The sequence below is a fragment of the Polyodon spathula genome, chromosome 4 (assembly GCF_017654505.1).
Source record: "Polyodon spathula isolate WHYD16114869_AA chromosome 4, ASM1765450v1, whole genome shotgun sequence".
Classification (NCBI taxonomy): domain Eukaryota; kingdom Metazoa; phylum Chordata; class Actinopteri; order Acipenseriformes; family Polyodontidae; genus Polyodon; species Polyodon spathula.
In genome coordinates this window covers 51,248,171-51,272,971 of record NC_054537.1, presented here as the reverse complement: position 1 = coordinate 51,272,971, position 24,801 = coordinate 51,248,171, and the positions used below count along the sequence as shown (strand labels likewise).

Below are 24,801 nucleotides of genomic sequence, written 5' to 3'. Positions count from 1 at the left end.
GTTTAGAAAGTCATAAATTCTCTTTTTGGAAACGGTATCAGTGGTAAAAACAGAACACCACACCAACGCCCCAGCTTTAGAAACTAGATTCAGATTCAGCAAGTAGACATTAGTTAGATAAAGGAGGGTTGAAGTTCTAGAGTTTTATTGCTTCATAGGCTAGTTTCTATGTGGTAAGAGGCTAACTTGGACTTTATTGATGTTTTAAATTATAAGCCCACATTTCTGATTTTTTTTTTTCTTTATTACCAGCTCCCGTACTCATTCTCCAATGATAGCTGTTGGCAGCGATGACAATCTTAATGTTGGTGGCAAGGTACAGATCTACGAATACAATGAAAACACAAGGTATGTAACATTGGTGGACATCCAATTAGTTCTTCATATTAGAGTTATTAAGTTTTCTTTTTCATTGTGAATTCCAGTGTTTGATAATCTGAAAAAGAACCACTAATTTGTGTTCTTTTTGAAGCATCACAAAAGTATCTTGTCCATTAGAAAATGTAATCGTTGTTAACTTTGGGAGAAGAGGTGGTGTGAACATTTTGTATTAACTCGCAGAAAAGGCAACATTTAATAAAGTTTACGACATGTTCAGCAATACACACTATAGTTTGTGAACAGGAGATTTTAACCCTTTGCAGTCCATTTATTCAGATCTTGTCAGGTGCGTCACATCCAGTTTATTTTCATATGAATTATTTATCCCCCCCGCCCCCCAAGAGTAAAACAGGTTTAAAAGGCATTGAATCGCAAAAGGACACTCAGTACTGTATCTACAGCCAAGGCCAACCCCTTGTTCGCTGTGTTTCACATATATCTTTATAGATAAATCCTCTCCTGATCACTCGTTTTATCACCAAACTCTTCAATAATGCTATCCAAGTCATTGTTCTATTACTATAACATCTGAAAAAGCTCTGCAAATGCCTGTGATTCTTTTGAGCACTGGATGCAGAGCAGCTACCTCTTTTGTTATCTCTAATGATGGGGCTATGACACTGCGCCCTTTAGCAGTCAATACAGTCACTCAGAGCATGTTTTTCAAACTACACACTATCTGGCAATGATCAGGTTAACATTGATTTTAAAAAAATGAATGATATATAATTAAAGTTCCATCAGATTTATTTATGTAATTTACTAAGTTTTAAATATGTATTTCCATTAATGAAATAGTAAATTAGCAAGGAATAGGTTAGTATAATTGATATACAGAAATGATTTACTTCATACGCATTTTAATCCATAGTTTATTATATTTATGAATAAACCGATCATTTATTAAAATAAAACACTTTTTAAACAAATATTTATTTTTCACTGGAACTGTTTTATTGTGCATTGTGATATTTACTGTTTATTGAAAATATGCTGTGTTAATATTCAATAGTAAACAAATCTAATCCATTTTATTATCATTTTATAATAGCATACGGCTTCGCATTGTGCCTTATAACACCTTAAGCTTGCAGTCATATCATGTCAACTCATCCATCCCCTGTATGCCTGAACACTAGAACCACCACGGCAGTCATTTTGACGGTTTGAGGTTTTCAAATTTAAATTATTCTGCTTGTCTGAAAGATATGCTGTTGTCCGTTTATGGCCTTTGCAAAATACATGTATTAAATACCCTGATGGTGTTTGAAAGGCAGGGTCGTAAACACGAGGAAGTTATAATCCCGTCCACCTAGAACCACCAAAGCAGTCATTTTGACTGCCTCTTGCAATACATGTTTTTATTTTAATATAACCTACAGTATTTTTTTTGGTTTTTTTATATACAAGCCTGTTATTATCTCTACTGGATCTGGCATCCATCAATTCCTTCATTTTTATATAAGGAATGCACCGGGGAAAATGTCAGTAGGAGAGATTTCACCTTGAAGCTAGCCAGAGCGCTTCAGCTGCAACATTTCAATCAGAAAACTGCAAAGCAACAGGCTGCTGCAGCTCAACCTGGATTCTGTGCTACAGAGTGACACACTGAAGAAAAAACATATGCTACTTTTATTTTAAATTAAATACATTCATTTTTACAGTTTTGTATATACCTGTTTACACACTAGTTTTCTTTTGAAACCTTTATTATGAAACCTTTTCTGTTTAATTGTTTATTTAAATGTGGCGTTTCAGCTGTGCGTGATGTGGCTGAATAAAACTTTTGAGTTGTATCCGATAATTTGTCTTTCATTTTAATATTGATGTAATGTAACTGTCATAATGACTGCCTGCGGTGGTTTTAGGTATGAGTATAACCACGGTGGTTCTAGTGTTAATGCTTCCTTAACTGTATAATATGCCATAAGAGCGTCAAATTTATTTAATTTTTTTTATTGCGGTATGGCATTTTCTGTGCAAAAATATGCCACAGTATGTGTTATAGGGTCATTCAGCTCATGCTGACCAACGAAAACCATAGCGATATGCTTTGATATTATGATAATGTTATCTGTTAGCTCTCCCATATGGCAAAAATGGTGAAAGTTCTTAAGTGTAAATGTCTTTTTTATTTTAATTTTTTTATTGGAGGTGCCTTATTGAAGTGCCAAGGATGCTTTGTGTTCATAAAAGACACCACTGTCTAGTTAGGATGCATAATTAATATTTGGTCTCCTATTCTGATTTAGGAAGTATGGAAAGGCTGAGACTTTTGCTAGTGTCACAGATCCAGTTCATGACATTGCATTTGCACCAAACCTGGGGAGGTCTTTCCATGTACTAGCTGTAGCAACAAAAGATGTTCGTATTTTCAAATTGCTACCTCTTCGGTGAGTAGTCTTCTAGACAATGGTATTGTTCAGATGTGTTTGCAAACAGTCACCAAAGGGACTGAATTGTGGCTGATTATCTCCAGTATGGTACTGACAACTGCAGTGTTTTGTTTACATCCTTTGTATGCTTCTTAGGCTGTGTTCACACTGGGTCTGTTTAGAGGGTTTGGTCCTCACTGGGTATGGTTCGGTGTGTTTGTGTAGTTGTGAACAACAAAGTCTGCTTGGTAAACGAACCGTACCTAGTCCACCTAAAGAGGTGGTCTCTGTCTGTTTGGAAAATGCACAGAATCTGGTTCGCTTGCTAAACCTCAATGTGAACAGCAGCTGGACTCTGTCCTTCTGCACATGAGAAACAAACTATACAAGGAAGTAAACAAACAACGTCTTGGAACTGCATTAGGGTTACCCGACATCCTGGGAAAATTTAGATTGTCACAGTTTTCAGCCTTAATTTTTTTGTCCCAGTCGGAAAGATTAAAGTTGGAATCGTCCAGGTTTTGCTATTGTATATATTTTTTGTTTACAGTACAAAACTGTATCAGCGTGCTCAACAAGTTAATAGCAGTGTATTATGTTAGGTTGTGTATTAGCACCATTCAAAAATAAAATAAACATCTTATTGATTATTTGTTTACCATTCTGATTACTGGTATATATATACCATATGTTTAATTGCTAATAACTGATCTATTTTTAAAATTAACATGTTTTGTCTAGATGACCGTATAAAGAAAATAATTAGTTATCTGCAGTAAATTCACCTGATTTGCTTAATTGTTAAACTATTATTGAGTCTCCCTTTCAAGTACAAAATGTATTCATTACATAATGGGTTAACTTTGTTTACCTGAAAATTCTTACTATGTCAAAGATGCCATGCATTGACTGGCAACGTCATCACCCCAGTCTCCACCCCTCCAGAGAGACGCTAGGCTATGTGGTGATGTTTGAACACTGCCATTTTCTTTTCAGCCCGATTCGAGCAAGCTGCAGAGAGAGTCATTGTTTTTAAACAGATTAATTGTAAGCTAAGATAAGTTTTTGCCTTCTGACATGCCGGGAGCCTGTGGCCTCCCCCCGTGGATCATTTCACCCTCCTCTCTGTGTCACTGTTCACTGCGACTGGAGTTGTATCTCCTGATGAGATTTTTCAAACTATCTGGGCTCGGATAGTCTTGTATTGGTGCTACCTAGTCTGGGCTCAAGCTGGAGTGTGCACTTTTGTATTTTGTATAGAATATATTATTTTGTACAGTGTCTGTTGTTATTGCATTATTTGTATAGTGGTAGAAACTGCCTGTGTTGCTATCTCTGCTCTTTTTTTTTTTCTTTTAAAGGTGCACTATGAGTTGCTGATTTTTTTTCAGCAAGGTCACATGCAAGGTCAGACTGCCTGTTTGGTACCAAGCAGACCTTGTTGACAGCCTAGTTGCTGTCTTTGTTAAACTGCTTTCTGCGAGTTTTGGGCACATTCCTTCAAGGCACTCTGTGTCTCTAGGACATGGAGTCCCTGTAACGGCAGAGCTTATGTCGTTGATCAAGAGGCCACTGCGGTCTTGCAGTTGCCCAGGTCTACAGATCTGCCCTGTTGTATTCCTGCACAGCAGCAGATGCTCCCTTGAGGGCAGTAACAGTACTGTACACTACTAAACCAACCCAGTGCTACAGGCACCGAACCGTTCCTGGTTCCTACCTGCTACCGACCAGGGTTTTACAATCCACAATCTGGGTCTAAGCAGGTCTTGTTGACAGTCCACTTGCTGTTTTTTTAGCAAGCTAAGGCAACAACTGTACATTCTTACAGTAGATTGTTTGCTATTTGCATAATGACTGGGTTTTATACCTGTGACATGCAAGGCCAGCCAGCCTGTGAACAAGCAGATGCTCTTCCTGCATGAGGTAGCAGCACGCAGAGGAGGCACTGGTAAGCTGCATTTCTGTGAGGTTTTGTGTGCATTCTCCAAGTGTGCATTGGAAAAACCTTTCTCCTGTAGCTCTACAGAGCGCTCTGCGTCCCTCACCTGTACAATGCTCTTGCATATCACCCTCTCATAGAGGTGGATGTGTCCTCACCCTATAACTATGTGCCAAGGGAATAGAGAAGCGCTAGGCATCAATTTCCCCACAGACACACGTGCCTAATGAGGACAAAGTTTGCTGCGTTCTGTCTGGTTCCAGCCCGCTACTGACCAGTGTTTACATCGCAGCCTGGTATCAGGCAGGCCTTGTTGTTAGTCCTGTTGCTGTCTTTAGCAGCTGAGGCAGCAACTGTACATTCTTACTGTACATTGCTTGCTATTGCATAAGGCCTGGGTTTTTATCCCTTTGCCAGCAGCCTCAGGGACAAGCACAGCCAGCTGCGCCTGCAGCCAGACTGCCACCCGGCGGAGAGGCAAGATTCTCAGGCCAAGCCACAAGGTGAGCAGTGGCCCTAAGGGTTTGCTGCCACAGGTCCAGGGAGCCATCTGGAGCATTGGTGACAGTGCATCACCGACATCCTGGTGCTTATTACACTTCAGACTGGCTACTCACTACAGTTCAAGTACAGTCCCCCTCCCTTTCGGGGAATGACTGCATCAGTCACGGACCCACAGGATTCCGCTGTGGGTTGTGTGTTGGGGTTGCACAAACTCCAGCCTGTCAGGGCATCGGGTGCATGTCCTTCAAGGGAAAAAAGAGTGCCGTATTTCACTCTTGGTTGTATAAGTCAAAAGAGAGCATTTCAATGCGAAATCCTTTCACCAAAAGAATTCTGTAGTTTGTGGTGTGCACTTTCAACATTGATTTATCTGGAGGGCGACTTACTTGAGTATAGCATGGAATTTAGAAGCAACCTGTTTCTAAAGATTATTGCTGCAGTTTCGTCACTTGCCCAGTTTAGGTGACAACACAGATCAAAACATCAGAAAATACAGCAACTGTCTGTCAACACAACACCCAAGTTCACCGCACGTGAGTATACGAGAATAGGAGACACAGAAGTAAAAACTGGAATTTGTATAACAAAGTTAAAAATAAGAGTGTAGTGCTGCATAGTGTAGTGCCTTGATTTAGTCTTTTCAAATAACTAAGACAGAATCACTGGAACCACTGACAAACTCAGACCACAACATGGTCTCATTTGAATTGATTTTTAAAACCCAAAAAGTAATAACTAAAGCTAAGGTTTACAATTTTAGAAAGGCAAACAATGAAGGTATGAAGTAGAGACTAACAGAAGTAGATTGGTGTAAAATAGAGAAAACATCCACAGAAAAGGATGGCTGTTTTTTAAAAAATGTAGTACTAGAGGCGCAAAACAATTACATCCCTAAAGTAGACAAATCTAAATGTAAAACTAAATTGCCAAAATGGTTTAATAGATCAATTAAAAAAAAAAAAAAAAAATGTTCAGCAAAAAAAGGCACTTTACAGAGCGCTTAAAAGGGACCAAAAACAAAGTACACAGAAAGAGTACTCGGAACTGCAAATGCAAGTCAAAAAGGAAGTTAGAAAGGCCAAGAGAGAAATAGAAATGAACATTGCTAAGGGAGCTAAAACCAATTCCAAAATATTTTTCCAATATTACAACAGCAAGCGAACATTCAAAGAGGAGATTAAATGTTTAAGAGATACAAATGGCAAAATCTAGACGAAGAAAAAAATAGCAAATATATTAAATGATTACTTTTCACAAGTTGCATAACCTGAGGCAGAAATGTTAAAGGGACTAGGAGCTCTTAAAATGAACAAATCCCCTGGGCCGGATGAGATCCTCCCAATAGTACTCAAATAAAATAAGCTATTTACAAACCGCTAACCAAGATCATGCAACAGTCTCTTGACACAGGGGTGGTACCGACAGACTGGAGAATTTTAAACGTAATACTGATCCACAAAAAGGGAAACAAAACCGAACCAGGTAACTACAGACCAATAAACCTGACTTCTATTATATGTAAACTTATGGAAATTATAATAAGAATTACCTATATGGTATCAGTGTCCTGGGAGACAGTCAACATGGTTTTAGGAAAGGGAGATCGTGTCTAACTAACCTGCTTGATCGGAGGAGAAACCTGACAATTGAGCAAGGTAACCAGTGGTGTACCAAGGGATCAGTATTAGGTCCTTTGCTATTCTTAATCTACGTTAATGATTTAGATTCTGGTATAGTAAGCAAACTTGTTAAATTTGCAGATGACACAAAAATAGGAGTGGCAAACACTGTTGCAGTAGCAAAGGCTATTCAAAATGATTTAGACAGCATTCAGAACTGGGCAGACACATGGCAAATGACATTTAATATGAAAAAAGTGTAAGGTACTGCACGCAGGAAATAAAAATGTGCATTATAAATATCATATTTTCTTTGTCATGTTACAAGATGTGCAATACAATTACCTCCATCTGCATATACAGTTTCTTTGAGAAATGTCTTGACACGATCCTCAGCCGAAATATACTTTGCTTGTTTTGCTTTGCCGTCAATTTCTGGTATTTTACGTCAAATGCTGAAAACTAGATTTTAGCAACCTAAATCAAAACGATGCAACACTGATTTTGTCCCACCTGTTTCTGCACAGTAGAGGTCACAGAAAAACCAGTACAGACGCAGTGATAGGCTGATTAAAATATTGTTATCATGTGAACAGTAAATAAGAAAGTTAACCACTTTGGATTTTTTAAATTATATTTCTCTATGTTTTTGTTTTTGCCAAAGTGCAGTGCACACAGGAAGGCGAAGGAACAAAAAGAACCTATCTACAGAAGATAGATGTGTAGTTTTTGTCATTTGCGTTATGCAGTAGTTCATTTAAACAAGGTTTCTATCCTCCATGCACCAACTGAGTGTCTGGATTTTTTTACTCTTGGTCATCCTAGTTGAAGCTGACACTCTGGGATCCTTCAAGAAATTGCTTGATGAGATTCTGGGATCAATAAGCTACTAACAACCAAATAAGCAAGATGGGCAGAATGGCCACCTCTCATTTGTAAACTTTCTTATGTTCTAATATAAACTAATTACAGTGTATAGATTCTGAAGCCTATGTTATTGGTAATCAAACACATTACAATTTTGGAAATTACACTCACCATGCAGTGTTGCTGATCTGCCTGTTTAGAGCTGTTTAGCGCAACAGAGTGCTCATGGTATGACGTTCCAGAATTTCTGGGCTCAGGGCAGCAGCTTCTCAGACTCTTACTTTGGGTCTCCTGCACATGCTCTCTCCCTGTGCAAGGCTGGTTCAATAGCACCAGGGCTTTTTCAGCCCGCATTGAACTGCAACTACCCATTCACAGTGTTCAGGGACTCCCATGGCGCAAACAACCTGCCAAGGGCAAGGTCACTGGTCACTCCACAAGAAGTATGTCTACCTCTTGGGCGTTGTTCAAGGGTGCATCTGTCGCTGACATTTGTAATGTACTTCCTATACTTCACAAGGTTTTACAGACTAAATGTGCAGGATTCTCAAAACTCTGGCTTTGGGACCAGAGTGTTAACAGCGGCTTCTATGTCAAGACCAGAAGCACCTGCAGAGAATCGATTCCTGCTATGTACTAATAATAATAAATAAATATTCTATATTGTGGCAGCCTTGCTGTCTGACCCTCTCAGATTTAAGTCATTCTTCAAGTAATGCACTTTGCGATGGCTTGGGTACAATTACCCATTATGTAATGGATACATTTCATACTAGAAAAGGAATGTTAGGTTGTTGTCATAACCATGGTTCCCTGAAATAGAAATGTATCCATTTGGTCGCTGCGTACATTATACGCAACAGGCTGTAGAAGAAAAAAGTTGACTAGCGCTGTTGGAACATCATCACAGAACCTAGTGTCTCAGGAGTGGCAGAGACTGGTGATGACGTTGTTGGTCACTGCGTGACAGCTTTGTAAAGTCTCAGAATTTTCAGGTAAACAAAGGTAACCCATTATGTAATGGATATATTTCTGTTTCAGGGAACCAGGGTTATGATAATAACCTAACATAAAAAAAAGGAAAGGGACCAAAAAATAAATACAACTTTAGGTCGCATGCAAACAAATTCGGTCCCTTTGCACGTACTTGAAACGGACCCAGTGTGACTGCAGCCTTAGATACTTTGTTCAAGGTTTGTTAAACTTACCAGCAAGAAACTTACTGGTTACTGGCTGGTAAGTTTACCTGATCCATGTTTAAGTTGTAATGTGTATATTCTGTAAATAATAAATGTATCAATTTGAGTATACATAGCAGAGTTGAATGAAAATCTCAAAAGGTAAACAAAAGTTCTGGCATTCTCTTTCAAAGTATACTTGGGCTTTTAGGACCAAATTAACTTTGACACATACACCATTTAAGAAGTTGTAAAACAATAAAAATATCATATCTATTACAATTGTAAAACTGTACTTACTGAGCAACAAACATTCTTTCAAATAGGAAAGAGATGAGTTCTTCATCAGGGCCGACCAAGTTTGAAGTCCAGACAGTGGCTCAGTTTGAAAACCACAACTCCCAGGTGTGGCGTGTGAGCTGGAACATTACCAGTACTCTGCTGGCTTCCTCAGGGGATGATGGCTGTGTGCGCCTGTGGAAAGGTGAGGGAAGGGTTGTCTTAAAGCAATGCTTAGATTTTGAAAATGATCATAAATCTGTTAATGCCTAACAATATCTGCTTACTACCTCACATTTTAACCTGGGATGTTGAATGTTATTTACACAAGGGTTTAGTATATTTTTTTTTAACCAGTTGCTAAGATGCAAAGTGTTTCATGGAATTAACAAGGGGTGAAAACTGGATGCTCCCTCAGCTAGTTGATGTAGGTTCTGAAACTGTATATTCTTGTAAAAAGCAGGGCTAATGTTGCTTAAGACATTTTTTGGTTTGCTGTTCGTATCACTTGTAAGACATTTTTTCTGCCTTTTTATATAAATGCAGACACATTGTTAAATATCTAAATAGTAACCATAATTTTAGTTGCATCAGTGCTGTATACCTTAAATGCCTAAATGTTGTCTCCCCCACCCCCACCCCTTCGCCCGAATATATTCTCAGCTAATTATATGGATAACTGGAAGTGCACTGGCATATTGAAGGGGGATGGAAGTCCTGTGAATGGCACATCAAACCAGATCTTTAACTCCCCCCTAGGATCTGCCAATCAAACCATACAGAATTCACTGAATGGAGCATCTGCTGGCAGGTAGGTCAGTGCCACCAAGGTACATGTGCACACCTTATCCTGAGGTTCTGACAATACTCTTACCTTGACCTGTGTGCCATAAAAGTGACCGACTGCATGTTGTAGTCTTAGCTCTTTATTGCATGGGTGAACAGACGTTTACTATATAAAACATACTTGAATATAAGAAAATATGTCTTTCAGTACATTATACAACTGACAAAATATGGTCTGTTAAAACTTTCTCATGCAGTGTAGGCTTGACTGACATCTTCAAGGTATGGGTGGTTAAAATGACAATTCATTATTTGCTTTTTGGCTAAATCCTTTACCAGCTGATGAAGAATGTTCCTGGAAGTTACAATCAGATCGGTAAGAATTTCTGGGAAATAACAAGGGGTGAAAACAGGAAACCTTTTTGCTTGACTACGCTTTATCAAAAATTTTGAAATCGTTCATGTTCACAGCAATTTCAACAAAGACAACTTCTATCAAATTATTCAATTTCTGATTTAATAATATTGTATATTTTTATCTTTAACCCAATTGTTTTTTCTCTGGTAGACCTGTATAATTCCTCATGTTGAATTGCATGCCCCATACACACTTTCATAGAACATACCTTCCATGGTATTGGATACGATTTGGTTCCTTTGCCCTCTATACTGTACAATGACAGATGGGCAGCCTCCCGGGGAGAAAGCAGTTCAGGCAAGAGTCCAGTCCAGTAAAATTACTAGGCCTTGTATCCAAAGTTTAAGCCTCCAGCTGAGGTAATCGATTGGCTCACAAGGATATTTTATAAGTCTTGGTGAGGTGTTTTAGGTGGCACCCTGAGGCTCCAATATAGATGTTTAGTAAAGCTACCTTACTGCTTTCTAAATAAATGACCTATGTTGAAGTAGATGCATCTTAACAGCTCATTGTAATTTACACATGACTTGGAGAAACCAACAATTGTTTAGATGACAAAGAAAGTTTAGATGGCAAAGCTTAACACTAGAATCGCTGGATTTTCTAGAACTTAGAACTGCCACGTGGGTAATTTGGACACATGCATTTTTAAACTGCTTTGTTATGAAATGAAAGACATACTACGGATATAACTCAAAAGTTTTATTCATGAACATCATATCTAACATTTGCATCACAGAAACATAAAAACTAAACATAAAAGGTTTTATTTTCAAAATTAGCGCATATACAGCATGACTACAAACAACGAAATATAATAAAATATACATTTCAAAAGAAACGGGTAGGTACATATACCTGTGTACAGGTTTAAACAGGTGTAAAACTTAAATCGTTGTTTGTAGTACTACAGAAAAAGAAACTATAACACTATTTCTGGTATGCATTGTACCCTGTGGATCATATGCGTTTGCCTGCTGACCCTGCATCCAGGAGCTGTGTTGTAAACAGACGCAGTTCCACTGAACACTATTGTGTAAACACGTGTAAACTGGTACATACAAACCTGTGTGAGGGAAACGTTATCTTTCTCCCTCACTGTCTGGAAAAATTATAATACTTAACGACGGTGTGCTGCCGGCAGCACTGTATAAAGCAACTATAAAGTTGGACATTGAGTATTGAATCTGGTATACTAACAGATGCCTATGTGAAATATAGCCTACAATGTGTTATGTATTCTGTGTTTGTTTGGGACCTGCGGATAAAACCGTGTCTGGTAAACAGCTATGAAAAGTAAATACCGTAAGTGTTATAAAAACAAAATGCAACAGTTTTACTTTCTTTAGAATGGTGCACACTTTTATTGAAGATAAAGGTTCTATGTGTATAGTATAATGTGTAAAATAAAGAAAGCTTAAAGGGATTTGTTTGATAATATTTGGCATGTCTGAGTGCTAGATGAGGTGGGTGGCGCAGAGTGATGCGGTGTTGTCTGGCTGCAAGCACGGCTGTCGTTAGGGAAGGTTCGCGCGGTATGCACGGCTGTCTAGGGAAGGTGAGTGTGGCATGCACGTACCTAATATTAGGATTTAAAATGGGAGCGTGCTCACTTTTCTTTAATAGGGGAGAAAGGCTATTTTTGTAATTCAGTATGGGTTTATATTGTGTAAATTTAGTATGTGGGTTTAATATAACTTATGTTAATATTTTATACAAGTTATTTCTATGTTATTTATTGTTCCTCTCCTTGGTGAATGATGTAGCTATGGGAGGAGCTTGGTCCATTCAGGAGTGTGTGTGTGTGTGTGTGTGTGTGTGTGTGTGTGTGTATATATATATATATATATATATATATAGTATATATATATATATATAATATATATATATATATATATATATATATATATATATATATATATACCTAGGACTACCTGATCTTGGGAGAGGGGATTTCATTGTTGTTTTGCAAGGGAAGGGGTAGCAGCAGACCTCTATTAGAAAACCCATTGTGTTATTTAATGAATTTTGCAGATTACATTGTTTGTTTGTTATCGGTGTAATTTTTCTAAAACAAATATTTTATGTTATTACATTATTAGTTATTTTATTCTGTTCTGCAAACCACAACTGCTTGGGTCACTCTCACAAATGGTGCAAGAGGTGGGATGAGTAGTGGCTAGCAGGGGACATCAGAAGAAACAGAACAAACATAAAATACTGAAAACAAAGACAAAAATAATGCTTCCAAAAAAGTCTGCAGGAGAGATGTAAGGGCGTGGAAGGAGGAGGAGGAGCAACTTTCACTGTGCAACCTTCTGCACAGGAACCGCCCAGCATAGCAATAGAAGGGGATTTGGTAGTTGCTGAGCTGGCGGGAATGTTTAACCCTTTGCAGTCCATTTATTCAGCGCTTTTCAGGTGTCGGGTCCAATTTATTTTCACACGCGCTGTTTATTTTACATGCGCTGTTTAAAATTTTTTCAGAGTAAAACAGGTTTAAAAGTTGTATCTACAGCCAAGCTCCACCCCCGCTGTATTTCTCGCATACCTCTTTATAGACGTGCATACTGATAAATCCCCTCCTGTGCACTCGTTTTATCACTAGACAACTCAATAATGTGATCCAAGTCATGATTTTATTAATATAACATCTCCATAAAGCTCTGCAAGTGTCTGATATTGTTTGAGTGCTGGATGCAGAAGCAGCTACCTCCTTAGTTATGTATGTGTTGTCTCTAGTGGATGGGACTATGAGATACGCCCTTTTTTTCAGTTTTATTCGGCTGCTATCGGTCTCACTCAGCCAGTGAAAGGTTTTCAACTAGATACCTGTGCTTTTATGTCTTTTTGATGATGTCGGACAGGGTCACACGTTGGACTGGAAAGGGAAAATTGTAATGTCGAACCTGGTCCGACATAGGACTGCAAAGAGTTAAAGCTTTGTTGGAGTTCCAGAAAGGTCTGGAGGAATGCTAGTTTGTTACAAACTGAGGTGGGAGATCAAAGCCGTATAATCAAAACCAGTGAATATGAGGACGATAGAGGGGCTTCTAGCCAACCCTGGTCTGGGTCTACTTTAGGGTGGTCCAGAGAAAAAAGTTGAATATAACTTGTACAGGGGTGCAAATTTGCCACCAGGTTACCTCATATACCGCCAGCAACATTACATTCTGCCGCTAGTAGATATGTTTTAATTTTGTATTATTATTTTTAAACCTTAGCATCTATAGATTTATAATAGTTTCTCTTTGGGTCTGGAATACTTGCATAACCTATCCACATACACAGGAGATGTTTATGTTGTGAGGGGGGTTGATTAGGTCAAGGATTGACATAAAAGCTCATAGCGCTTTGCATCTGACAAAGGATGTATCTTCTTACAGTATAGTTGTCATTCAGTTATTTGATCTGGGTGGTATATAATATATATGTAAACATTTATTTTACAAATCAAAACAAGAAAATGTGAATGAACATCTGAACAGACATTGGTTTACAACATACATATTTATAAAACTGAAACGACAGCAATACATTTAACTTTTCAACAGCAATCTGTTTATTATAAGATGCACAAAAGCAACTGAACAACGTAGATAAATAAACTTAGAAGAAAACATTTTACTGAAGCAGAAAAAAAAGGGCACAGCTTTATTTTTTGTTGCAATTGCCAACCTGACATTAGTGTTTCTTGCGGCTCTCAGCGGGGTTGCTAGCTTCTTCTGGGCACATGCTTGGCAGTCTCCTTCTGTTCCAGATGCTTCTTGCGAAGTTCCTGTGCTAACTAAAATATATTCTCTCCTTGGTAAATTCTTCTCTGTGCATTCTTTGTAAAGTACCAAGGAGTTGATGACTGCTAGGTCAAACACACTGTAAAACACCTGAACAGACCACAGTCGGGAGCCAGCTTTCATGGAATACTTCTGTGCCATCTGATCCAAAACAACAACTCCATATTATCATGCTTTGTAAAACTCCATGGTCTCTGGTATTTATTTTCACTAGTCCTGATGCTAAGTGATTGACCAAAACAGCACAGCTGGCAAGCAGGCGCTAGCCTTTGAAAAGGCTGATTGAAAAACAATAGACTGTCAGTCATTCACTCGGCCAGAGAGTAGAGACTAATCTAATTACAGCTAAACACATTGCGGACTAGTAAATAAAAATAATAAAGTAGAATACCGTTCTGTACCATCAAAATGCAATTGTTTTCTGTGCGGCTGTCAATGTGACTGCTCCCAGGGCTTTTAGGTACAATGTAATATCTCCTTTATTTCTGCACTCCCGCATTTCGTGCTATGTGAGAATATTTAATACATATGGACAGAAAGGTACATGAACACGCTGCTCCATATGTGTTACACAACTGGAGAAAATTACATTTTAAAACCGCCAAAATGACCACCATGGGGTTTCTAGTGTTAAACGATTAGGATGTTTGTGAATTGGCTTTTGGCATGATTCTTTAGTGATTTTTTTTTTTTTTTTTTTTTTTTGACCATTCTTCAATGCAAAATTGTTCCAGATCATTCAAATTCTGAGGACTTCTGTTCTGCACAGCCGCCTTCAACTCATTCCAAAGATTTTTAATCTTAAGAGTTTAGATCGGGACATTGGCTAAGCCATATTGAAATTTCTAGCACCTTGTAGACAATATTATAATAGCATCAAAGGGTATGAATACTTTTGAAATGAGTTTTGCAAAAAACTATTGTAATGCATTTTTTTAATTCTTGGCTATAAGGCAACAAAAGGTGAACATTTTGAAAGGGGGTGTAGACTTTCTATAGGCACTATATATATATATATATATATATATATATATATATATATATATATATATATATATATATATATATATATATATATATATATATATATATATATGTGTGTGTGTGTGTGGTCATTCTACAGAAAGGAGACAAATTGGGGTGATATTTTTTTTAGTGAAACCAAAATTAAATAAAAAAATCTAAAAATATTTCATTTTTCAAAAGATAAACTTTGATTTTCATATTCATTTACAAATAAAATTAAAGTTAAACTTAGTTTTGGCACTTACCAGTTTTGTACTGATATTTTTAATTAAAATGTGTTAGAAATTATTAAAAGTATACCAATCTCTTATTTTTAAAAATATGAACCCCTGAACCCTTTGCTAATCTAACTTTCACTCCTGCCAGTGCTTCTGCAGTTTTATTCACAATAACTATGTTGTTACAGTAATGACATTAGTCGCTGTAATGACAGCTTGTTATGGTAATGACACTTAAGGATTTAAACAGTGATTTTAAAATAAGTATGTAAAGAAATAAACCATTTAGAATGACACTACATAGATTCCAAAATAGGTTTTATTAGAAATCGTAAAACTTGCAAACACATTGGGGCTGATGTAAGGATAGGTGTAGTGCAAACAGTTGCAGCTGCAAATTCCAAATTACCTAGCGACCAGGCAATTATTTTGCACTGTGGCCTATGTAAACTTAATAGCAATGCAAATTACTCAACACGCACAAATAATGAGCTGCAATTATGAAAATGAGGGTCACAATGAGCATGGTCTGTACATCGGGGTACTTAGTGGCCGCCCTTACAGCCCGGAGGTGAGGTGAGTAGGAGTGCAGAGATCAGCAGGCGCTGGATGACGTTGGTGGAGCACAGAAATCAAAGCAAATTAAATAACATGTCGGAGGAAGGACAGCAAAGTCCTCTTGGCACACAGAATTATTATAATTTTTTTTTTTTTTTTGTAGTTGTGGTGCAGTGTGTCGTAAATATGAAAATCAAACTTTAGTGTTGGAAAAATTAAATATTTTCACTAATGTGTCCAGTGTGTAGAGGTCTTCACTCTTAAGTGTAAATACAGTAAAGCATTAGACAATGCATTCCCTGGCCACTTAAATGTGTGTATTTTCTACCCTGTTGGATTTGGTGGGGTTGAGACCTTTATTGATTTCACCTTACGTAACCCCCTTCCTGACTAAATATCTTGCATTGTTAAATAGAGCAAAATATTTAGATTATATGACTTGTTAGACTTCCACAATTCAGAATATTCAGAAACATGCCTGGCTCTCTATAAATCTACATGTATTTCCATAATTGCTGACATTACTGTATGTCTGAAGACAAAGAGCAAGTCTGATGCTGAATACATGCATACATATAATAGATACATATCATACATACATAAGTATAAAAGATGAAGGCTATATTTCCATCCTGAAACATTCTAAAAAACACAATACTACAGTAGTGACGTCAAAAAGTGATAATTCCTCCAGAGGAAAATACTTAAACGTTGACCCATTTGACTCCTCGAGACCATCATTTTCAATTCAAAAGAAAAATGTCTTGTTTTCAATCACTTGACAACACCCACAGTACCAAAATGTCCACTAATGATCAACAACATATATAGCATCACAAGGGTATTCATGTATTATAAAAGTAATAGATGGGCCTGTTCATTGAGTTACACGGAAACAATTTAATCTCATGTTTCTGTGACGGTTCATAAATTACTCTACCTTTGGTCTCATAATTTATGACTTCACAGAAATCCTCAATTATTTTCCTGTAACTCAGTGAAGCCCATCTATATATATATATATATATATATATATATATATATATATATATATATATATATATATATATATATATATATATATATATATATATATATATATACAGCTCTGGAAAAAATTAAGAGACCACTGCAAAATTATCAGTTTCTCTGGTTTTACTATTTATAGGTATGTGTTTGGGTAAAATGAACATTTTTGTTTTATTCTATAAACTACTGACAACACTACAGCAAAGTCCTGGAAGAAAACTTGCTTTCTTCTGCTCTGACAATGTTCCCCACATCTGAGGCTTGGTTTTTCCAGCAGGACAATGCTCTATGCCACATAGCCAGGTCAATCAAGGTGTGGATGGAGGACCACCAGATCAAGACCCTGTCATGGCCAGCCCAATCTCCAGACCTGAACCCCATTGAAAACCTCTAGAATGTGATCAAGAGAAAGATGGATGGTCACAAGCCATCAAACAAAGCCGAGCTGCTTGAATTTTTGCGCCATGAGTGGCATAAAGTCACCCAACATCAATGTGAAAGACTGGTGGAGAGCATGCAAAGACGCATGAAAGCTGCGATTGAAAATAAGGGTTATTCCACCAAATATTGATTTCTGAACTCTTCCTAAGTTAAAACATTAGTATTGTGTTGTTTAAAAATGAATATGAACTTATTTTCTTTGCATTATTCGAGGTCTGACAAAACAGCATCTTTTTTGTTATTTTGACCAGTTGTCATTTTCTGCAAATAAATGCTCTAAATGACAATGTTTTTATTTGGAATTTGGGAGAAATGTTGTCAGTAGTTTATAGAATAAAACAAAAATGTTCATTTTACCCAAACACATACCTATAAATAGTAAAACCAGAGAAACTGATAATTTTGCAGTGGTCTCAATTTTTTCCAGAGCTGTATATAGTGTGTGTACACAATTTTATTTTGATTGTTAACTGTGATACAAATCGCCTTTTCCACTTGTATTGTTGTTTTTAACAGAAAGAAAGCTCAGCTGATTCCAAGCTAACTGGAGTAACTTTGCTGTTTTGCTGCTTGTTGCATGCACACAGGAATGGAAAGAGAACTCCTTTTTCCCCTTCCCTGTGCCGGCTGACCTCTCCCAAGACACCAACAGCCTGCTTACTGCCAATCACAAACCCAAAAGCTATATTTGTATTCATGTGTGTGCAGTTTGTTAAACTGTAATACTGAATTGTTTTTGAATTTATAAAGGAAATATAAATTTCAAGACAGTTATGACACTGAATTATTTTGCGGAAAAAATAAATATTGTTAGAAAAATATGCAAACAGATTTCAGTTTAAAGAAATTATACAACACATGTTTTTTTTTTTTTTCTTCACATTTTGGTATCATTTTATTACATTGCGTCTGTCGCCAGAAACCCCTTAAGTTGCAACAGAAATGCAAAGAGCGTAAACCTACAATTTTGCCACTTCCATTCTTTTACTGCAACTTTTGTCAATTTAGTTTTTGAATTATCCAATCACAAATTGTCAAGTTTTGTTAGATATTTGTAAAAGACATTTATACAATGTAAATGTTCTTTGTAATGTTGGGAACAAGCATGTATCTAGTAAAGTGACTTGCACTTCTAAAGAGCCCTTCTTACTTTGGCAGGATATTGTTTGAATGTTCTGATGTATTGCACTTGAGTCAAAATCTGGTGTGAATTTACAGGTACACTATGTTTATGTGTAATATAAAAACAAACAAAAAAACAGGATGCCCAAATAATCTTCTCTTTTTGACCTAAAATCGCAATTCTGCTGTTTTTTGTTCTCTTTATTTTTGGCATGGATCTACTCTAACCCTTTTTTAAAGCATGGTCTTTTTCTCCCCTTCATTTCTCCTTGTATTTACTATTTTTCTCTTCTGCTTTTTTTGTTTTTGTGGTGTTTTTTGTTGTTTCTGTCTCCACTATTTCAGGTATTTCTTTCCCCCTCTGGACCCCCCTCGGGCTGGATCGAGATGGTCCAGTTATGCCCAGCTTCTTCCTCCTCCCACTCTGATAGAGCAAACTTGTGATGCTGACTCTGTCAACCTCCAGCTTCCTCACCCTCGCAGACGATATACCACTCAACCTGAGAATGAATGGGTTTAAACAATTATTTCAAAAACACAACTCTAAGGCCTTGCATATTGAACACTCACAAGTGTCTCCATTTATTCCTGATTTAGATTGGAATGTTTTCTTGCCTTTCTCAAGAAGATTATTTTGTGGAACTGTTTTTCTTTTGTTTTGTTTTCATATTTCTCAATTTGCATACAAACTGCTGTGTTTCTGGTTCCCATAAATATGTATTGTATAGTATCTTCTGTTACGATTAAATTGTAGAATAAACTTAATTAAGGCTGCCTCCGAAGTGCCTGTAATCAAATAATTTGTTTATTTCTACCAATTTAAGTACTATTAATGTAAATATGTTGGCTTAAGTGTAATATCTAGTAACATATCAAACAATTTGGTAACACTGGTATTCTGTGACTTGTTAAACTCTGAAAGCTGACTGTTAACAGCTCTTTCAGTTTTCTGAAGTGCGATTGTTGTGTATTGAAGTATACATTTTAACGTCTACTTTAAAATTATATATATATTATATAATATATATAATATATAGTTATATATATATAGAGATATATATAAATTTTTAGTGATCGTAGAACATTATATAATTTAAAACAATTAATTGTTAAAAATAATAAATAACCTTATTGCTTTGGCATTTGTTTCTCCAAAACATTCCAAAGTAACTTTGATAGTGTTACTTTTAAGGAAAGATAGAATTATTTCTCAATACTGACATTGTGTTATAGAACCTGAAAGTAGAACAGTCTTTCTTACCCTTCTAACACAGATGCTTTTATATCCAACCATACTGTGTACAAAGTGTAATTTATAGAGTGTATCTTGGTATGAATATGAAATCAGTCATGTTTTTTAACTAATGTTTTACTCTTGTTGCTTAGATTCATTTTGTATTGTTTTCTGTTTCAACTAATCACATGCTGATGACTTTCTAACTCAACAGTGCCCTCAGAAATATGCCCAATCAAAACTGAAATACTGCCCAGACTGGATGAAAGAAAAAAACAAAACAAAACATGAAACGGTGTTCTAAAAGCCTTCAGGATGATGATATACAAAATGCACCTGAATAGCAACAACAGTCATGCATTAGTTGAGATTGAGGAAGCTGTGTGTCATGCTACCACCGATATGGATGTGATGGTTGCTGTCTCATTGATGTGACTGGAAACATTGTATTCTAGGGTTTTTTTTATTTTTATTTTTTTTAATTATTAGGCAGGTCATTAGTTGCTCCAATTTATATATTTGATAGTTGTAGGAGATGTTTTGGTGAAGGAAAAGATTTAACGCAAAAAACGTCCCATTAAAAATGTCCACAAGGTTAATAAAGCTGGTGAAAATGGCTTGCGTATTGATGTATGTTTTTATGGAGAGTTAAGCTAACAGTCCATACTAGTATGTGTCATGAAAAGCATTTACTAGAAGAGCAACAGCAAAATGTTCCCATTTTTCGAATGCTTATGAATATGAATAACATGTTAATGGCATTCATAGTCAAATATTTATGCATAGTATACAAAAACACCCCCATTCTTTATGTTATAACCAGTTGCCTTATTAGCATAAACAATTCTCAAAAGTGTGACACACATGAAGCCTGTTTATTACGCCACTTTGGTCAAATGCAGGCTTACAGGTAAGATTCTGTTTGTGCCTGCCTGCTTCTATGATACACATAGAAAACTAGTAATTGGGTCAGATCAAGGTGGTTTTTATTTATTTATAATTATAGTTTTTACCCATTTTCTATACAGATTTTATTTAGAAAACAAATAAAGTGCCTTTAAGTTTAACAGAGGAAATGAATAATGAGAAGAGGGAGCCAGATACTGGTAATACAGTACAATAAATCTTACGTAGCAATTAAATCAACTCGTCTCATATCCCATGTGTTAGTTCTGTTAAGCATCATATTAAACTTGACTCGATCAATGTTGTTTTCCACCAATGGAATCAGTATTTTGCAATACTGATTTAAAAAAAAAAAAAAAAAAAAAAAAAAAACAAACAAACACCACCTTCAGGGGTTGATTTCTTCTTCAGTGAGACAATGCCTCTGATGTTTCCAGTCTTATGTGTTTCGGGTTTCCTGTGTATAAAATTTACCAGGTGGCTGCCTAGCTGGGGTGCCAGATTTGCAATTTTCCAGCCAAATTTGGCTTGTTTTTAAAACATCTTGCTGGCAAATATTGTCTTTGGCAGTTTGGCTATTTTTATTATTTATTTATTTTTGTTGTTATCCTGTATGTTTTTTCCTGTTCCTTTCAATTACAATAGTAAGCAATAAGGCACGATAAGGTGTGGGATATACTTCAATATCCACACACCCCAGGTGCGTTATAAGTAGGGGTCTCTAATTGAGGGGTCGCCACGAAATTCATCTCTTTCAGGTGCCAATGCATACAAACAAGTACTGACAGAAAAAAAAAAAAAAAAACTTGTTTAAATAAACTACTGCACAACGCAAGCGATGCAAACTACATATCTTCCTTCTGTAGATAGCCCTTTTTTATTCCTTCACCATCCTGTGTGCATTGCACTTAAGCAAAAAAAAAAAAAAAAAAAAACGTGCACAAATAACATTTACAAAAAAAATTCTCCAACGCGTGTTCTTTTTACTATTCAAATGACAACGACGTTTTAATCAGCCTATCAGTGCGCCTGTACTGCTTTCCTGTGACCTGTAATGTGATGTTGGGGGTGGGACTAAGTTGGTGGTGCATTTAGGTTGCTAAAATCTAGTTTTCAGCTTTGGAGGTAAAATATTAGAAACGGACGACAAAAAAAAGCAAAGTATATTTCGGCTGATGATCGTTTCAATATATTTCCCAAAGAAACTACATGCAGATTGAGGTAATTGTTTTGCTTATCTTAATGTGTCTGGAGAAAATATGATCGATCGCTATTTAGCTTCAGAATCACACATTAAACAAAAGGCTACTACAGAGGCTGCTGAACAGAACGTAAAATAAACAGCTTTCAGAAACCAAACTGGAAAGTCAGCCCAGACAAAAAGTATTCCTGTTTGCAAATTAAATCAGTACTAAAACGATCTAGCACAGCCACCTCGCCTCAACCTGCTGCATATTTTTTCGCAGTTGGAATTTTAGACCTGAATAGCCACGTTTTCTTTGTCTTGACTCTCTATTAATAAAATTAATTATTGGATGGGACAAGTAACATGACCACAAACGTGCTGCATACATTGCCTTTAATAAAGTATGCCAGATGCCCTTGGGTAACCGAGTTTTGTGGCTGTTTCTAATCGATTTCAACATTTGTATAATTTGGCAAAACTTTGGCTTAACTTCCAACCAATTAAGTGGACGCAGAACATGTAGTCTCAATGTATGGGCAAGTCAACTGCAGGGGGATGCTGCATGTTTGCCTTTAACAAATGACAGCACTGTTTTAGTAAGGAAGCAAGAACCACTATTTTTAGGCTTTATAATGTTCTGAAATACTATCTACTTAGGTTTATTTAATGTTTAAACAGGTCTGCGAAATCCTAATTTTATTCCGCAACCTACCCGTGAAAAATACGTAACTTTACCGTGATTTAAGTAGACCCCTAGTTATAAGTCACAAGGCAAAGCTGTGGCTGTAACCGCCCAGGGCATATGGATATTAGAGTATATCCCACACCCTGAAGTGCCTTATTGCGCTTATAAAATGGATCAACCAACATTACCAAAAAAAGCACCAAAAAAACGTAAAAACATGTTTTAATAACAAAAAGGTATTTTTTTTTTCTATTAAATATCCTTCCACCTCTGCCTAACCTTAGAAAAAATAGTCCCTTAAAACATAAAAAAAAATGAATTAATTCAAAAATAATTTCAAATGTTGAATTGAACATTGCCATTGAAAGTGCAGTTTTGATTTGTTACACTTCTTGTAATTCTTGGTTTATTCATTACATTTTAAAGTAAAATATTACTGCCCATGTTATTCATTTCACAATTACATTTTTTAAATCACGCAGCCCCTTCCTCTCAAGACCTGCAGTAGTATCAGGTGAGTGTTTTTTTTTTTTTTTTTTTAATCATCCTTTGTTATCCAGGGTATTAACAGGAGGTACCCTTACCAGATTTGTACTACAGATTCACAGTGGCAAGAAAGACGTTATTTCCGTGGAATACCCAGTCACTTATCAAACTGACTTGCAATTTACAGCTTGGTAATGTGGAGAACTACTGGGCCAGTGTTAAGAGACAATTTAAAACAATACAGGGCACTGCAGAAGACATGATACCATCGTACCTGGACACATTTAAAAGGTATGGCAGGAACTGTCGAGATGAATTTATAAATGTTCAGCAACAGATCACACAGCTGCAAAGGGGGTGGGTCCGATGGCAGCAGGCAGGCAGACCGAAGAACGGACAGCGGGAGCAACGGCAACAAAACATCTTTTAACCTCAAAGTTTCTTTTTAAGACCCAAATCTTTTGTGAAAAGCTGAAAGTTTAAGAGAGATTTTTTAAACAATTTATTTTCAAAATGGGATAGGGAAATGCCATAGTTCAGAGATAAGGAACAGAGCAATCAGAAGGGCGAGTTTTGAATTTATTTGAATACTTTTTGCTTTTCACTAATCATTGGTGTCCAATTCAGATTCATTCGATGTCTCATGTACACTTCGGTTTACTAAAAGTTCAACATTTACATAAATCTCGTCGGTCATGTTTATTGCGATAAATTCAAATATGTCTGCCGTTTACCACTCCTCCTATTTTTGTGTCGTCTGCAAATTTAACAAGTAGCAGCAAAGGTCATTCAAAATGATCTAGACAGCATTCAGAACTGGGCAGACATGGCAAATGACATTTAATAGAAAAAAGTAAGGTACTGCACACAGGAAATAAAAATGTGCATTATAAATATCATACTATCAGGAGATACTGAAATTAAAGAAGGACTCTATGAAAAAGACCTAGGAGTTTTTGTTGAATCTCTTCATCTAGACAATGTGGGGAACCTATAAAAAATGGCGAACAAGATGCTCGGATACATTGTGAAAAGTGTTGAATTTAAATCGAGGAAGGTAATGTTAAAACTGTACAATGCATTAGTAAGACATCTTGAATACTGTGTTCAGTTCTGGTCACTTCGCTACAAAAAGGATATTGCTGCTCTAGAAAGAGTGCAAAGAAGAGCGACCAGGATTATTCCGGGTTTAAAAGACATGTCATATTCAGACAGGCTAAAAGAATTGAATCTATTCAGTCTTGAACAAAGAAGACTACGCGGCGACCTAATTCACGCATTCAAAATTCTAAAAGGTATTGACAATGTCGACCCAAGGGACTTTTTCGACCTGAAAAAAGAAACAAGGACCAGGGGTCACAAATGGAGATTAGACAAAGGGGCATTCAGAACAGAAAATAGGAGGCACTTTTCTACAGAGAATCGTGAGGGTCTGGAATAAACTCCCCAGTAATGTTGTTGAAGCGACACCCTGGGATCCTTCAAGAAGCTGCTTGATGAGATTCTGGGACCAATAAGCTACTAACAACCAAACGAGCAAGATGGGCCTAATGGCCTCCTCTGGTTTGTAAACTTTCTTATGTGCTTATGTTCTAACACTGTTGATAATGTATCTACACATACCTGTTCATAAGAACAATTTGTTTTGAGACAAATAAAGAAATATCAAACTGAGGTAAATTATCATGTATTAGTTATAACATTAAATAACAACATACATTGCAATTCAAATACTTTTGAGCTCAGATGCCCAAAACTTCAGAAACTACC

General features: G+C 36.6%; 1 protein-coding gene across 2 annotated transcripts in view; it reads left to right on the top strand.

Moving 5' to 3' along the window:
• seh1l (SEH1-like (S. cerevisiae)) overlaps positions 1 to 19,304 on the top strand; it is a 28,691-nt gene extending 9,387 nt beyond the window's left edge. Inside the window, exons 5-9 of one of the 2 annotated variants that reach the window (XM_041248060.1) lie at positions 253 to 348; positions 2,634 to 2,774; positions 9,190 to 9,347; positions 9,806 to 9,953; positions 18,880 to 19,304. In XM_041248060.1, the coding sequence (XP_041103994.1) occupies positions 253 to 348; positions 2,634 to 2,774; positions 9,190 to 9,347; positions 9,806 to 9,953; positions 18,880 to 19,054 (718 nt within the window). In that variant the 3' untranslated portion in view covers positions 19,055 to 19,304. The other variant, XM_041248061.1, reaches the window with a different exon arrangement.
• The last annotated feature ends 5,497 nt before the right edge of the window (positions 19,305 to 24,801 follow it).